General features: G+C 39.9%; 1 protein-coding gene across 2 annotated transcripts in view; it reads right to left on the minus strand.

Moving 5' to 3' along the window:
• Nucleotides 1–16,411, minus strand: part of LOC148406983 (glutamate receptor ionotropic, kainate 2-like) — a 90,627-nt gene continuing 74,216 nt past the window's right edge. For both annotated transcript variants that reach the window (XM_088402792.1, XM_088402791.1), the window contains exons 12-16: nucleotides 15,788–15,906; nucleotides 13,928–14,145; nucleotides 12,561–12,786; nucleotides 3,730–3,980; nucleotides 1–955 (exon numbers count right to left, since the gene is read on the minus strand). In XM_088402792.1, the coding sequence (XP_088258918.1) occupies nucleotides 791–955; nucleotides 3,730–3,980; nucleotides 12,561–12,786; nucleotides 13,928–14,145; nucleotides 15,788–15,906 (979 nt within the window). In that variant the 3' untranslated portion in view covers nucleotides 1–790. The remainder of the gene's footprint in view (nucleotides 956–3,729; nucleotides 3,981–12,560; nucleotides 12,787–13,927; nucleotides 14,146–15,787; nucleotides 15,907–16,411) is intronic.

The raw sequence follows: 16,411 nt of genomic DNA on the forward strand, positions 1-16,411 counted from the left end.
TGCGACTTCAAGCATAGCTTTATTACATAGCCATATTTTTCTCCAGACACGCAAACACACAAAGAATGAAAAGAGCGAAAGCGGCATAAAGCGAGCGGGATGAATCCTACAGAGCCAACGGGGGCTTCCTTTTACGTCCGCTACATGTCGTGTCCTCGGGAGGGGCTACCATGATACAAAGTCCTATAAAATGTCTTGATCTTGTACAAAAACAAACATTATTATAGATAGATTTTTTTGTAGAAATCCTGCATTAAAACAACAATTTTAGACATTAGAAGCGTGTTACATTGAGGCTTTTGAACCAAAAGCTTTGGCACGAGGAAAAAGACGGTACGATGACTCGGCAAAGATGATTCCCAAATATACACACCAGTTCATAGTAAAAGTGATTGGTGATGTCTACTCATCATCTTCTTCTGGATTTTTTTTTTTATTTTAACTCTTCAAATAATCCTAAAGAAACTAAGGGGAAAGGGGGTTTATTGTGGGGGGTCACACAGAGGTCGGACTCGAACGGAAAAACTACATCCTGTGTCACTACGTGCGCGTTGATCCGCCTTCAGCATTTCCAGTCCGCTTCGTGTCCAGCTGCCTTTCGCAAAGTGAGGTGACGCTCAGCTAGCTTGATTTCCACAGGAAACATCGCTCCACATTTACAAATCGACGGTCCGGAAAAAAAAAACAAGAAAAGACCGCCGACTTCAGACGGCGGCGATGTCATCTAGCTCCGCCCATTTGTCCCCGAAACACACCGAAGAGTTTTTTTTGTTTTGTTTTTGTTTTTTTTTCACGCCATGGTTTCCTTTCCCGGGAGTCTCCTGTCGTTGAAGGTGTGCATGTTGATGACTTCCTCGGTTTTAACCATGACGGGCGGCTGCGGCTTCTGCTTGAGACGACGCTGGCACTTGAGAGACACCCGGAGCTCGTCCATCATGGCGCTGCAGAAGGATCTCTGCGCGAGAGTGGGGGACGGGGAGCGGAAGAGTGTTTATGCCGCACCGCTCGCAACATTGATGAGGACGCTCGCGGGACGGCGCATTAGGCCGCCGGAGGACCGGACCCGATTCAAACTAAAAGGCCATGAGAGATCTGAGAGACGAGAGACTTTAGGGGACGTTCGTCAATGGCAGTGAATGACTTGTAAATGATTTGAAAATGGACGTCAAAACCCGTCAGCGGTAGTGAATGTGTAAAATAAGGGTGTCCAATCTATGGCATTTGAGGCCCGCCATCCATTTTTTTGTGCTTCAAAACATATGCTAACTAAATACCATTTGACGCAGCTCAGAATTTGATTTTTGTTGTCACAGTAACTTAAGACTTGCATGAAACTAAGTTTAAAACTTCATTCATTTATGATTTTTAACATACAGTGTATGTAAACACAGTTTTTTCGACCTAATCATTTAGTAGTTATTTAGTAGTTAATCACTAAACAATAATAATAATAAGTAAATAACTGGTAGGGGGTAAAATTATTTTGTACAATAAATACGTTTTTTAAAAAACCCTAACCCATATATATATATGTGTATATATATATATATATATATATATACGATATTGGCTGCCACGAAAAATTAATCTGATCCTCTGCGATATTAACCTTTAAGAAGCCTGTACATGCCAAATTAAGCACTTTGTCATCCTGCCACCAGGGGGCAATGTTTCCCCATGTTTGCATATCAAAAGCTTCTGCTTTTCTCGCCTTGATATATTATTTACCAGTGTGAAATGGCATTGAGTTTGTACCTGATTCCTAATATATATGGTGCTAGCTATCGATTGAGGCCCATTTTGAAAAATGAACGATGATTATTATTTGTAAGTATCAAGCCTTGAAGCCTTGTTTATATACTGCTTATTTAAAAATTATATGTATTTACATATAATTAAAAATCTATATATCTGGCGATGAAAATGAACATCTATTGATTTGACTTTTGACATGAAACAGCCCAAGCATCTTGCTTGAGTAATTGTTTTTTTATTCCGACGAGGAGCAAGTTTTAAAATGGAGACAACAGTCCGACATCCGAGCTCAGCCACGTCGACCGTCACGTTTTCATATCTGTCGGTTTGATTTCCCCGGCAAAGCAAACAAACATCGGCGAGCTTGAATATCTTCAAAATGGATGACACAGGTTATTTCATGCGCAAGACATGAAATCCCCCACATAACAACGTTATTATGTCCGCCGGGTCCGAATGCCTTGGAAATCACTTTTCAGATGATGCTGAATCCAATTTAGGTTGTGGGAGTGTGACACGTGGGCGGCTTGGACAACAGGCCATTTTCTTTCACTTATACGCACAATTTGAATGACATTTTGCGCCTTCCCCGAGCGGGGTGATTACCGAAGAAGAAAAGCAAACGGAAGTGTGTGGAGCAAAGAGGAAAGACGAGGCGGATTTAGGAAAAAAAAAAGAAAAAAAATCAGCGAAAAGCCATTGGTTTCGTGTGACAGGTAGAGCGAATAGAGCAGGTGGGAGGGAGGCGAGTAAATGAACAACAAAACCTCGCCAGCGTGGATGTTGTGGCATTTGAAATGATTCAAACACCCCGAGCCGGTATCTTGATTAATGATCGCTGAGATGTGCTCAGAACGTACGCGGCCGGCAACAAAAACACAAACTAATCAGCGGTGAGGTGGCAGGTGGGGAAAAACAAATGCATCCAGGCCGTTTTGAAAGGAACGCCGCACAAAGCCTGCCATGAAAACATCGCGGCGACCTCGATGGAGTCCCTAAAAAGTCAAATCAATGTCAACGCTGCCATGCCAAATTAGAATGTTTGAAAATGAGAACGGCGCTAACGAGGTTAAACTCGAGTGTTTGTTTGTCCGCTTTTTTTTTCCCCCATTTTGGGCCGTGGGCAACTCTTTTCATTAATTATTTTCTTCAATGATGTGCTGCTCATTTGGCTCATTTTTGGATCACGCATTGTATCATTTTGTTCCACATCATTCTGGCTGTACTTTAGCCGAGCGATGGCAGACACCTGGTTGTGTGATAACTAAATGTTCATGTTTTTTTGCACATTGACATGTTGTTATCATCTGGGTGAAATTTCAGCTCCCTAGTGTCTTTTTTCATTGTTTTCCCTCTGTGCAAACATCAGATGAATGGCCAAAATACTGTACAAGCATACACACACACACACACATATATATATATATATATATATATATATATATATATATATATATATATATATATATATATATATATATATATATATATGAACCTATAAAATACATATAATGTACATAAAACAAAACATACAATATAATATAATATAATACAATATAATAAAACTATAAAATACATATAATACAATATAATATAAAATAAAGTAATATAATAATAATATAATATAATAAACCTATAAAATACATCTAATGTACATAAAACAAAACATAATACAACATAATATAAAATAATATAAAATAATAAAATAATATAATTTAAAATAAAATAATATAATATAATATAATATAATATAATATAATATAATATAATATAATATAATATAATAAACCTATAAAATACATATAATGTACATAAAACAAAACATATAATACAATATAATACAAAATAATATAATATAATATAATATAATATAATATAATTTAAAATAAAATAAAATAAAATAAAATAAAATAAAATAAAATAAAATAATAAACCTATAAAAATCTATAAAATAGATATACGCAGGCACGGTACCTTCTCGAGTTGGGCATTCTGCTTGGATTTGTAGAGCACCTCCCCGACGGCCACAAATACAGACAGCACCAGTCCGGCGGCCAGCACGATGAAAATCCCGCCGATGTTCTGCACCCCCAGAGCGCTGGCCTCTTTGCTCTCTTCCTCGGGACAGCCGTTCCCCCTCCACCATTTCTCTTTCATCATGTGCAGCTTGCCCTCCTCCTGCAGCTGCAGAATTGCAATGGTGATCTTGTCCCTGTACGGAGAGCCTGCGGGAGACCACCACCGTGTCAGCGGCTGCTTTTGTCAGTCGGGAAAAACTACAGAGGTCCGTTAAAAAAAAAATCCCACTCAATCATGACTGTAAATGGGGTGCACACTATTTACATAATATGTTGTCGAAAGCACTTTACCAAGCTGTCAGTTTGAATTTTTGGACACAAATTTGTAGTGCTAGCATAGACACATCAACGGAACGGTTTCGATTTTTAATTCAAAATGACTTACTTTAAACCTCAGGACCACTCGCCGTGCTTTTAATAAAGTTTCAAATGAATCCGTGTCGACCGTGTTGTGCTACCGTGCTGTATCACCAGTGCTGTGCTAGCTAGGTGCTTTTTCGCTTTTAGTCAAGATTTAGATCAAACCGTGTCACCCATGTTGTGTTAGCTAGTAGCTTTTAGCTTTTAGTAAAGTTTTAAGCAAATCAGTATCACCAATGCTGTGCTAGCTAGGTGCTTTTTCACTTTTAGTCAAGTTTTAGATCAAACCGTGTCACCCATGTTGTGTTAGCTAGTAGCTTTTAGCTTTTAGTAATGTTTTCAGCAAATCAGTATTGCCAATGTTGTGCTCGCTAGGTGTTTTTTGGCTTTTAGTAAAGTTTTAAATCAGTCCGTGTTGCAAATTTTGTGATAGGTAGGTGCTTTTTCATTTTTTGTAAAGTCATAAATCAATTTGTGTCGCCCATGTTGTGCTCGCTAGGTGTTTTTTGGCTTTTAAGTTTTAAATTAATCTGTGTCACCCATTTTGCGCTAGCTAGGTAGGCTTTCGCTTTTAGTAAAGTCATTAATCAATTTGTGTCACCCATGTTGTGCTAGCTAGGTGGTTTTTGGCTTTTAAGTTTTAAATCAAATTGTGTCACCCATTTTGTGCTAGCTAGGTAGGCTTTTAGTAAAGATGTAAATCAATTTGTGTCTCCCGTGTTGTGCTAGCTAGTGCTAACCTAACAAATGAAGGTTTCTCCGGAACTACGTATGAATTTGCAAACTCTCTTTGTGCTAGCAAGGTGAGATTTGTTATTTCTGATTATGATTATTTATTAATATTTTATTAAATACATAAATTACTATTATTACTTATTTTGAGTTATTTCACCCATATGGAATAAAACGGAATTTTACGCTGCGAAAATGTGTTTCCAGTTGATATCAGAATGGGGCGTCCTAGCAAAAATTTTTAGTAAAAAAATTAAACAAGATTTCAACTTTGTGTTTTCTGCACATTGTTTCTTTATGTATCACACACAAAAAGCAGCGTAAAATATCAAAAATTCCATTCTAGTGGTTCCATTCTAAGAATGCATGCATGCAAAAAAAATGTTGTTTTTTTTGGAGTTGGCACCTGTTCCTGAGCTGTACAATTAACGCACCCCTGAGCGGGAAGGAGCCAATTTATGCCCGTGTCATCATATAAGCTAACACGTTACATATGGCTGCACACTGGGGGTCCTCCCTGAGCTCCCACTAATCCTGACATTCACGGAGCGACTCCATTCACACTCCACATTCCCATTACGGCGCAGGAAGTTGGCAACAAAGTATCAAACCAGCCGCTGTTTGCACACGCGCCTCAAAAGGCTACGCACACCCGGTAAACAGCGGCCCAGCTGGGTGGATATTACGGCGGCAGGATTATGTGTGTATATTGGGGATGGGGGTTTCATTACTTGTGCGCGCTCGAATAGCGGGATGCGCATGTGTGTGTACGGGGGTGGGGGGTGGGGTATTAGTGACGCAGTCGGAGCTACTGGGGTGATCAAAAGAAGAGTTATCATTGCAGAGGAGCGGAGCGGGGTTTCGTTTACACCGCTTCCACACATACACAGATGGAAATGCACCCATGCACGTGTTTTTTTTTTTTTAAATATCATAGTGGGGACATCCCATTGACATAATGCATTTCCTAGCCCCTAACCTTAATCATCACAACCTAACCCTCACTTGAACATCAACTAAAATCCAATTCGATCGTGTAGTCTAAATTTATGGCGTCCAAAATGGTCCTCACAGGTAAAAGAGTAGTCAGAATTTTGTCTCCACTATGCAGCAAAAACCAGGGGGGTGCGTACACACACACACATTCATTCATTCCCCCCACACACACGCAAGGGAGGTTTTCTCTCATAGTGGGGACATCCTGTTGACATAATGCATTTCCTAGCGCAAATGTTAACCATCACAGATTGCCAATTTGTAACCCTATTCCTAATCCTAACCCTAACATCAACTAAAACCCAATTCGGTCCTATACTCTAAAATCTGGTTCTGACTCTCAAAAAAAAGGTCTAAACTTGCGGGGTCCAAAATGGTCCCCACAAGTACAAGAGGTCCCCACAAAGATAGTAAAACTTGGAGTTAGGTTCCCACCATGTGATAAAAAAAAACACACACACACACACACACACACTTCCCAGGGTGAGATTAACGGAAGCTTGTTTCATTCATTAATCAACCATGTGATAAGCATGTTAAATCTATTTCTATTTCTGACATTAAAAAAAAAAGAAATCCTATCAATTTATGAAACGCATAGCGCACAAAAGCACCCTTTTTGAACTCATTTCCATTTAGATGCAATTTAAAAAATCACGCGCGTGGATCGCTGAAGCGGAAAATACCTGAAGTACAATTAAAAAAGTATATCGATCATTTGGCTGTAATGTAGCTAATAAATTCAAGTTGGAAGTTTTGGCAAAGCGTCGTAGTTATGTTTAATAGTCTCCCATCTGTTGTGGACTCACGACTGCAGGATCAGGTCTTTTTTATTTTGCGGTTTATTCTCAGTGTCATCCATCATCTTCTCTTATCATCCATCATCCTTTCATCGCGCAGACTCCATTTATTTGGACACACAAAGGGCAGAGCCAGACAATTACCTCGACATTTTTTTAGGAGCCTACACCAGGGTCTACAATTATAGAACACGAGTTTTTTTTTTTTTCGTAAAACGACGGTAGTTTTGTTTAGTAAATAAAAATAATTGATTCTCAACCCAACTTTATTCACGTGGCGCTTTTACAACCACATTTGCACACTAATTAATATCAATAATTGCGGATGTCAGATTGACAGATTGTGATCAAAGCGAGTTAGTTCAAGCGTTACTATTTTAAATCGTGTTAATCTCATTTTTTAATCTCTAACTTTATGCCTTTTGTGCAATGATTTGATCATTTTTGATCAGTTTTTGTGCATTTGGAAAAGGGAGGAAAACAAACATTGGCATATGGCAATTTCAGGACAGAAGGAAGACATGACCATGGACGAGCATGTGAGAGTTGTTGGTATGATAAATAGTAAATTTAACTAATTAAAACCCCTATAGCACCTTTGGTAAAGATAAAATGATATGCATTATTTAAATGAAAGCGTTTGCTTACCAATGAAGCAGCTCAAGTTTAGCTTACTACATCAATGCAAAGTATCCAAACTAAACTCAAAAACACAGTATGACAGGATGGATGATTTTTTATTTTTATGTTAATTTCCAACTAATTATTAAATAGCACTGTCGTGGATATGTGTTGCTATTCTATTCTATTCTATTCTATTCTATTCTATTCTATTCTTATAGGATGAACAACTAGATCCAATAGACCACAGTACCATTAGCAAGTGCCAATATTGGTATTGCTTTTCACTTGAGTCTGTGAGCTTTTCAAAGTTAAAGCATTCACTGCCATTGACGAGTATAGACGTCAAAGATCCATTTTTACTGGGCCGGCAGTGAATGAGTTAAATTAATTGCTCAAATGTATCTATTTTGAAGACACTTTTATTGAAAAAGCCTTTAAAGAAACTTGAGATGTATTTATGTTTGCAGACAAATATCAGAAACAGGAAAAACATGTTTTTATTATTATTCTGATTTATTTTTATTTATTTTCTTTATATAATTCATTATGTAGCCTAAAAAATCTATGGTTAAAACCCTAATATTAAACTCAATCCAACAAACCCAGTAAAAAACAAAAATGACGTCAATAGCCGTCATTGGTAGTGAATGAGAAAAAAAAAAATCACTCCATACTTAACTTATTCTCTACTGTTTCCGCCGTGAACTATTTTTAAATGAACTCATTCACTGCCATTGACAATATTTGCCATATAAGTCCAAATCCATTTCAACTAGGCTGGCAGGAAATGAGTTAATAACTCCAAGATTATCATTCACAACTGTAACGTCAGATCAGCCTTATGAGACGTTGAAGCTCGTACGCCGATATAAGAGATCACTAAAGGCAATCTGCGGTCGCCATGGCAATAAAAGCCTCGCTTTTCTCCTCGGTACGAGCCGGTTTGCAACCTCATTTTTAAGCAGTAGCTTGAATATAAAATGGAACGGAGCTCTAATATACGCCTTACGGCTTATATGAGCATTAAAGCATGTTTTAGTGCAGTACATATAAAGGTCTATAAAGAAGACGTTTAATGGCGCCCGGTGTACTATTAGCATGATGTTTAAGATGTTGTTTTAAGGCGGGGACGGAAGATAATATTGAATTAAAGTATTACGTGAGGACGCGCGCTAAAGTGCATATATGTGATGTCTCGTTTGCATGTGTTCAAGCATATGCTTCATTTGAAGACGGGAGATCTTTCAAGTATCACACACTCTTGATTGCCCCCCCCCCCCCAACACGAAGCCTTCCATCATATTTCAAATGATAAACGATGGCCTAACAAAGGAAGCCTTGGATAAATGCTAATAGGATGAGTCCTCAGAGACAAGCATAGAGAGGCGGCAAATGGAAAAGTGCGACGCTTGACGCCGCGTGCATCCCTAACTACCTTACAGATGTTAAAAAGCGGAAGGCATCCATCACTCCCACCAGCGCCGGCTACGCTAACGCCTTTGAGTCGATAGCTCTGCTTTTGGGGAAGGGGATTTTGCTTTTGTGGGGTGGGGGAAAACACTTAGAGACGAAACTGCTTTTCACGCCTATAGGTGTTTTTTTGTTTGTTTGTTTTTTTCTGATAGGTGTTTTTACACTTGGTTTGTTTCCCCTCCGGGGTTAACGAATTTTTTCATACGGTTAAAAGAAAAAATGCAAGAGAGGCATAATGCATCACCGCTAACTACCTGAGATCTTTTATTGATCAAAAAAATGTAAACAGGAAGAAGAAAACAAGATAACGTGGCGCAAAATTGCTACTAATATATAGGCGGCACGGTGGGGGAGTGGTTAGCAGGTCCGCCTCACAGTTCAGAGTGCTGAGTTCAATTCCCGCTCGTTTCTGTGTGGAGTTTGCATGTTCTCCCCGTGCCTGCAGGAATTCTCTCTGGCTTTCTTCCACATTCCAAAAACAAGCATGGTAGGTGTATTGGACTCTGTAAATTGTCCTCAGGTGTGATTGGGTGCATGAATGGTTGTTCCTCCCTCTGTGCCCTGTGATTGGCTGGCAACCAGTTCCGGGTTTACCCTGCCTACAGCCTACAGGCCGCTAAAATAGGCACCAGCAATCGAAAGCTATCGAAAATGAATGGCTAGAAAAATTTTAACACACAATATTTTTTTTAATCCCAGTATCTATCATAGTTATTGATTAGGGTATTGTTTAAATTCTGTGTTCAAAGGTTGATTAATTATGACTTGAAGCAATTGCTCAACCAATAGGGGCGTTGTGACAGACAACACAGTAGCTTTTAAGAGAACAGTTTCTATTTTTTTCAGCCAAGTACCCCCTCACGAGCAAAAAAAGGCTTACACTGCTTTGCAAAGGAGTCACTATAACACAAATTAGCAATAAATTGCTTCATGTTCCAATTAATTTGCCCTTAACTTGAAAATAATCTGTTGCTTTCATGGCATTAAAAGACATTGAATTAGATTTTGCTGATGCCTGCAGAAAATCTGGCAACGTCTTGCATAACGGCTAAAGTGCCTTGGCATGGCACTGAAAGAGTTAACAAAAGTATTCGTCCGGTCAGATGTATTTGATTATATATTGAAATGACTCTTACAACAACATAAAATTAGATGAACAATTTTAAAAGCAATGATAGTTCCTCTATCTTTCATGATATTAACAAGTAATTTCCTCAAATTCTGGGGGCCGGATTAAACAATTTAAGGGTCAGCATATGGCCCCCGGGCCGTAGTTTGCAGATGGCTAGAGAGGCAAATGATGAAGTAAAACGCCGGTTTATGATTGGTGCACGCAAATGCGAATCCACAGCGTTTAGCCGATCTCCACTTTCGCCGGAGTTTGAGACTTTTGGTTTTAATTAAAAAAAAAAAAAAACGCTGGGCACGAATAGCAGATAGCGCAAACCGGAGACATCTACCGCCCATTTGCAAGCAGCCCATACACGCGTAGACTATGTCTTAACGTCAAGGACGTCCAAAGTCGTAAAAAAAAAAAAAAAACTATTCTTTTGGGGGGCGGCCGCATTTAGTGATTAAAGGAGACATTTTCTATCACAGAAGGAAACATTTGAGGAGCGTAATCAGCTTTATTCTGAAACAGTGAGTCATGAACACTCTCGACGTGAGAGCGAAATGAATTAGTGGGAAGTAATAACTCTTGCGGCAGACGTCCTAATCAGTCGTTTTTACGCATTTATCAGTATAGCACTTATCAGGGAAATGAAGGATTTGAAATATAGCCGGTTACGTTTGATACGGGGAGACGTCGCGCCCGTGAAAAGGAAGCGGGAAGGTCTGATGTCCGTCTCAAGGACGTCCGTGTAAAGTCGGCGCCGCAGCGGGGCGATACATCACGGCGCCGCCTCGGCTTTGTTACAGCAGCGGCAATCATCGCATCTCTGCAGATCTATAACCGCGCCGCGCTCATCAGTACGAGGCAGCTCCAGATGTGGATGGCCGGAATTAATCATCCGTATTTTGATGGCCTTCATATCGCCCGTGATGGATGCCGCCATTAGCCCCCTCCCCTCCCCCCGCCCCTACCCGACGATTCGGTCGCAGTGCTCCCGTCGGCCTCGTGGCGACCACTTTAACCTTTACGGGCAACCGGGACAGAAATCGTCGGCGGCTTTTCGCTCGGGCGCCCCCGGGATACATTTATCCAGCCTGCCGGCCGGCCGCTTTGCGTACGGCGCGACGCGACGCCGCGCGGCGTGAGTGATGAGCGTCATATAAAAAGTTGGATACTTTTGAGAGCGTCTCGTTCTTTTTTTGACAGCCGCAAACGCAGATTAGAAAAAGGGACCGGACGGATTGTCGTCGGATTGTTTGCCGCAGAAGTGTTTCGTTGAGGCGCTTTAACGCTCGGCTGCGATTTGCGCGGCGGCGGGCGGGCGAGCGAGACGCGGGTTTGGAGGAGGGGTCGCGGTAAATTCACGTTTGAGATGCTTTGCACATTTCTTCCACTCGCGGTCGTCGCTCTTTGTGACATGAAAAATAAGATCACGCCATTAGGAGATAATCGCTAACATCAAGCCTTTGCTTCCCTACAATTGAGTAAATATGGAATGACATCTGTAGAAGACAATATTTCAGAGCCTGTCTGCATTTAACTTTGTACTTCCAATTTTTATATTTGACCCAGGAACACAATGTTTGAGTAATGTCAGGTAGATGTGTAAACTATTTTTTCTGGAGCGGATTATCTGGCACGACAACTGAGCTATAGGATAGCGAAAATCCAGTTGAAAATACTGACCTAGCGGGAGCTGCACACACCTCTCACGGAATCAGCAGGAAATCAGTTAAGCAGTAGATCAATGTTAAATAAAATTGCACGCAGGTGATTAACACATGTCATAGCTATAAGGTTTGATAAAAAAAAAAAGAATTTGTCAGGAAAATCCAGCATGAATCCTCTTAATTGCTAGCATGCTAGCATTCTGTTTGCAAATCTTGTACTAACCTAGTGGGAGCTGCACACACCTCTCACTTTTTTTTTTTAATCAAAAATGCTCATCCTTTATTCTCTAATTGTGTGTATATTTTCTTTTTCCTTCATGAAATTATAGTCAAATCATAACAGCAACAACATGACCCTAAAAAATATTTACTGCCTGCCTTACCCTCTACTTAAACTACCGTATTTTCCACACCATAAGGCGCACCCGATTATAAGGCGCACCTTCAATTAATGACTTATTTTAAAACCCTTTTCCATATATAGGGCGTACTGGATTATAAGGCGCACCCTCAATTAATGACATATTTCAAAACTTTTTCAATCACAATATAGTAATACTCAAAGTAATAACATAAATAACTCAAATAATAACTCTAAACTCTCAATAGCATAATAACTCAATGTCAATATGACCAATCTTGTTCAACTGTAAACACACAAAAGAAACAGGTAAAGCTTCCTTTATCACTTCATTTACCATCTACGAATCTCAGTATTGATCCATACATAAGGCGCACCTGATTATAAGGCGCACCAGCAGCGTATAAAAAAATTAAGGCTTTTAGGTGCAGTCGATAACAACCTTAAAGGTCGAACGAAAGGCTCGGTCGTCCGGGGAAGGGCTTCCAGTCGAGCCAGATGATGGGCCATCGCAAACCAATTGAATGGCCTCACCAAAGCTTACCTCATTCACTACCATTGACGGCTAAACGGCGAACGAGTGCAAGAGAAGCTCACCCATCGGCGTTCCCACTCCGTAGGCTTTGGAGTCGATGAGGCCTCCGATCTGCGTGAGGTTGCAGTTGCGCTGAGTGACAAACTCGATGGTGGTGGACTCCATGAGGAAAGCGTACTCGGAGGTGAGGGCGCGCTGGATGCCCTCCTCCACGTTTTTCACCATCACGGACTGCCTCCTGCTGTTCATGAACTCCCACATCTTGTCATAGGTGGAGATCTTGGTCTTCTGCGGGGGGGGGGGGGGGGGGGGGGGGGGGGGGCAGATTGAAAAGCAAATTAAGCAATCATTTCTGGCGTTATTTGACGGAAAAAAAAAATTGGGCTGCGATATAATTAAAGATAATAACATAATTACATACTCTATTTGATTGCTTAGTCCATTTTTAACCTTGACATGCGGAGGTTAGATCCAAAAGTGAGTGCCTGCTCCGTTTGCGTTCAAATTTGTGTTCTTTAAAGTGCCGTAACATCCAAATAGGTGCTAGTTTTTAGCGTATCTACTGTACGGTGTTGTTCATGATGTGTTAGCATAAGCTAGTGGAAGTAAAGGTGAAATTATGTGGCGGTTTTAAATCGTTTGTCATTTTCTTAAGTGCATGACCAAACTAGTACTATGGGAGCAGCATTAAACGGATTGCTAAATTACAGTTAGCATGCAGTTAGCAGGTCTTTAATGAAGGCCCTAAATGATTTCCTGAGTTTATTTGTCGTAGTTGGGTTTTATTTCCTTTTGACTTTTATTTCAAAATTCAGTTCGTGTAAATTGTTGAGCAGGTTTCATTTCATTCGAGTTGGTTTCATCTAATGTTTGGTAAATCCTTTGTTCTACTTCATTTTGAGTTTAGCTTTAGTATCAATTTTTGTTTTCTCATGTGCATATATATATATATATATATATATATATATATATATATATATATATATATATATATATATATATATATATATATATATATATATATGTGTGTGTGTGTGTGTGTGTGTGTGTGTGTGTAGTGTACAAATGAAAAAAATATGTATATATAATGTATAAAGTAGCCTACAAGTCACAAATGAATGTTTGACCTTTCTTCTTCTGTCTTCCAGTACAATAATAATAACAGTAATAACAACAACAACAACAATCATAATAATAATAATAAAAAGAAATAAAACATAAAATAAACTCCAAATGTGAAAAAAAATCATTTGAAAACAAAAATGACATTTCACTAAAATTGTAATGACCTTTTTTCAAAGTATTCTTTCATTTTGTTTGGGTCGCAAACGTATTGTTTTTAAGTTCAGTTATTTTTATGTTAAAAAAAACCCCAAAACGTATTGAATCTTTGCGAGACTTTGATTACAAACCGTGTCTATTTTTCTACCTTGAAAAAGGTCATGGTGGCCCCATCCTCTACCACGCCGTAGAGGATCTTGGTTTGCTTGGCCAGGTCGTCGGCCGAGTCGATGGGCGACTCCATCCTCTCCACGGTGAGGAAAGCGGCCAGGTTGGCAGTGTAGGAGGAAATGATGATCAGGGTGAAGAACCACCAGATGCCTCCCACGATTCGCGTCGACAGCGCCTTGGGCATGAGCTCGGAGCCTGAGGTGAGGGAGGCGGCGGGAGTTAAGCTGCCAAATATATTCATCCCCGCAGCCACTCATCTGGCATTCACTCTCCGAGCTCCATTTGCACCACGTAACAACACACAACAAGATAACGCCGCTTGCTCTAAAAACAGTCAAACAGTCAAGAACTCTCTTGGGCTCTTTCTTTTTTTTTCCCCTTCCCCTTCTTTCTATTCAGCCCGAGCGGATGCGCCGCTCTCTTCGAGATGAAATCGCTTGAAAAAAAAAAGCTCTCAGAAAAGATAATTGTTGGATTTCAAACACCCCTCTCCCAATAGCTGACACAAGTGAGCGCTTTTGAATAATGCAGGAGGGGGTAGCGCATGTCCCGCGGACAGGTTGGGTTCATGCGTCGAATGCGTTGGTGGAGAAGTGATGGGTGGGATGTTTGGACCAGAGAGTCATGTACCCAAGGTAACCTCACGTCCTGACTCCACACCTCACTGGTCTCTGGGTGCTGACGGGCCAAGCGCAGACAGAGAGAGGACACCGGCCGGCGTGGAACTCATGATACCGGGGCTGGATTGGTCGTCTGGCACACCGGGCGCTTGCCCGCCGGGCTATTCCCCCATCGAGCCGCAATTTAGAGGAAGTGGCCTATTGGGCTATTCGGAATATAGACAGTAGGAATGGGTAGGTAAAGCAGTAAAAATAACCGGTGTCAAACTCAAGGCTCGGGGGCCAGATCCGGCCCGCTGCATCATTTTATTTTATTTTAAAATACCAAACTTGCCAGTTGTCCTCAACTTTTAAATGTTTTTGAGAAAAAAACAAAACAATTTTTGTTCCTAATCTCTCTTTTGAACTGTTTTTACTGACCTCTGATTTCAAAACCAGTTAAGTGTGCGACAAACTCCAAATTTATTTGACTTTACAGTTATTAGTTTTGACAAGATGGCTCTCAAAACGTGATGTAAGTGCTCTTTTAGTGCTCTTTTAGGTGTTACAGGTGTTTACATTCAAAGTTATTTAGAAAATATGTCATCAATATTTTAGAGCAGGGGTGTCAAACGCCATTTTCAAGCTATAACTTTCCTCATTTGGCCGATATGAGAAGGAAACTAATCATCTTATAGTATTATTACCGTACACAACAAATTGATTGCTAAGAAGTTTTGAAATCAGAAGTAAAGCATAACAGTTTGTTGATTTATTGTTGATGTCATTAACAAAAAACAAACAAAATAATGCAAACTTTATTAAAATATTATACATGACGGTTAGTGATACGCTATCACTAGCGCTTGCAGAGTTGATTCAATAAGCTGCCTATAAAAATAATTACATGGCAATAAAAAAACAGTTTGTTTTTAATGAAATAAAAAGAAGAGTTGTATATTCAATACCGTGATACCGTGACATATTTTTTTGCTCAAGTTTATCATACCCTCAGAATCTGATATCAGCCCAGACAGTAAAAACTACGAGGTAGCTAGCAGAGGATTTTTTTTTTTTGTGCCAGTCCAGCCCGATACATGGGAATTTTTTTTTTTTGTTTTCTGGGGGGGAAAGAATGCCAGATGTCTATTTTCTGTCGCCGCCGGCTTGGATACAAATCAAAGCCCAACCCTGAGAGACAGTGGGATATCGAGAGTTCCACAGGCTGAGGCAACTACCTTGCTGCATGAGAGCCCCAACTCCAAACCAGAAACTATTGAGCAGCGTAAAATTGTTTTCCACCACATCCGAGTCGGGGTTGCATGGATGCGGGTTGTACCACTCGTACGGGCTAAATCTGGAAAGGACAGAGGACAGAAAAACACGTTAGGGCAATAGTTTAAAAAAAGAAAAACCTCACAGCTATAGTCACACAATATCAGAAATAAATCATAACAATAACCGGAGGATAAGGTTTTATGAGGAAAAAGTCTGAATTTTATGAGGATTAAGTCATAATTTTTCATGAGGAAAAGTCCAAACGTTATGGGAATAAAGTCCAAATTTAACAAGAACAGAGTGACTTTATGAAGGGAGAAAAGAGACGTGATGTTACAAGCACATAAAAGAAATATCAGATAAACATAGTTAAGACTATAGTTAAGAGGCACGTTTAAGAAAAAATTAAACGTAGCTGCTGGATGTATATTTACTTATTGAACATGGCCGGTGTATTACCAATCGAGTAATTAATGAATCAGGTACTTAAGTAATAGATTACTTCGGAAACTAAAAGTCCCGAATTAATCTATTACAGTGGACCCCCGGTTTACGACGTCCCTGCCTTATGTTTTTTTCGCATT

This window comes from Hippichthys cyanospilos, chromosome 20, assembly GCF_059441005.1.
Source record: "Hippichthys cyanospilos isolate Australia breed blue-spotted pipefish chromosome 20, RoL_Hcya_1.0, whole genome shotgun sequence".
Classification (NCBI taxonomy): Eukaryota; Metazoa; Chordata; class Actinopteri; order Syngnathiformes; family Syngnathidae; genus Hippichthys; species Hippichthys cyanospilos.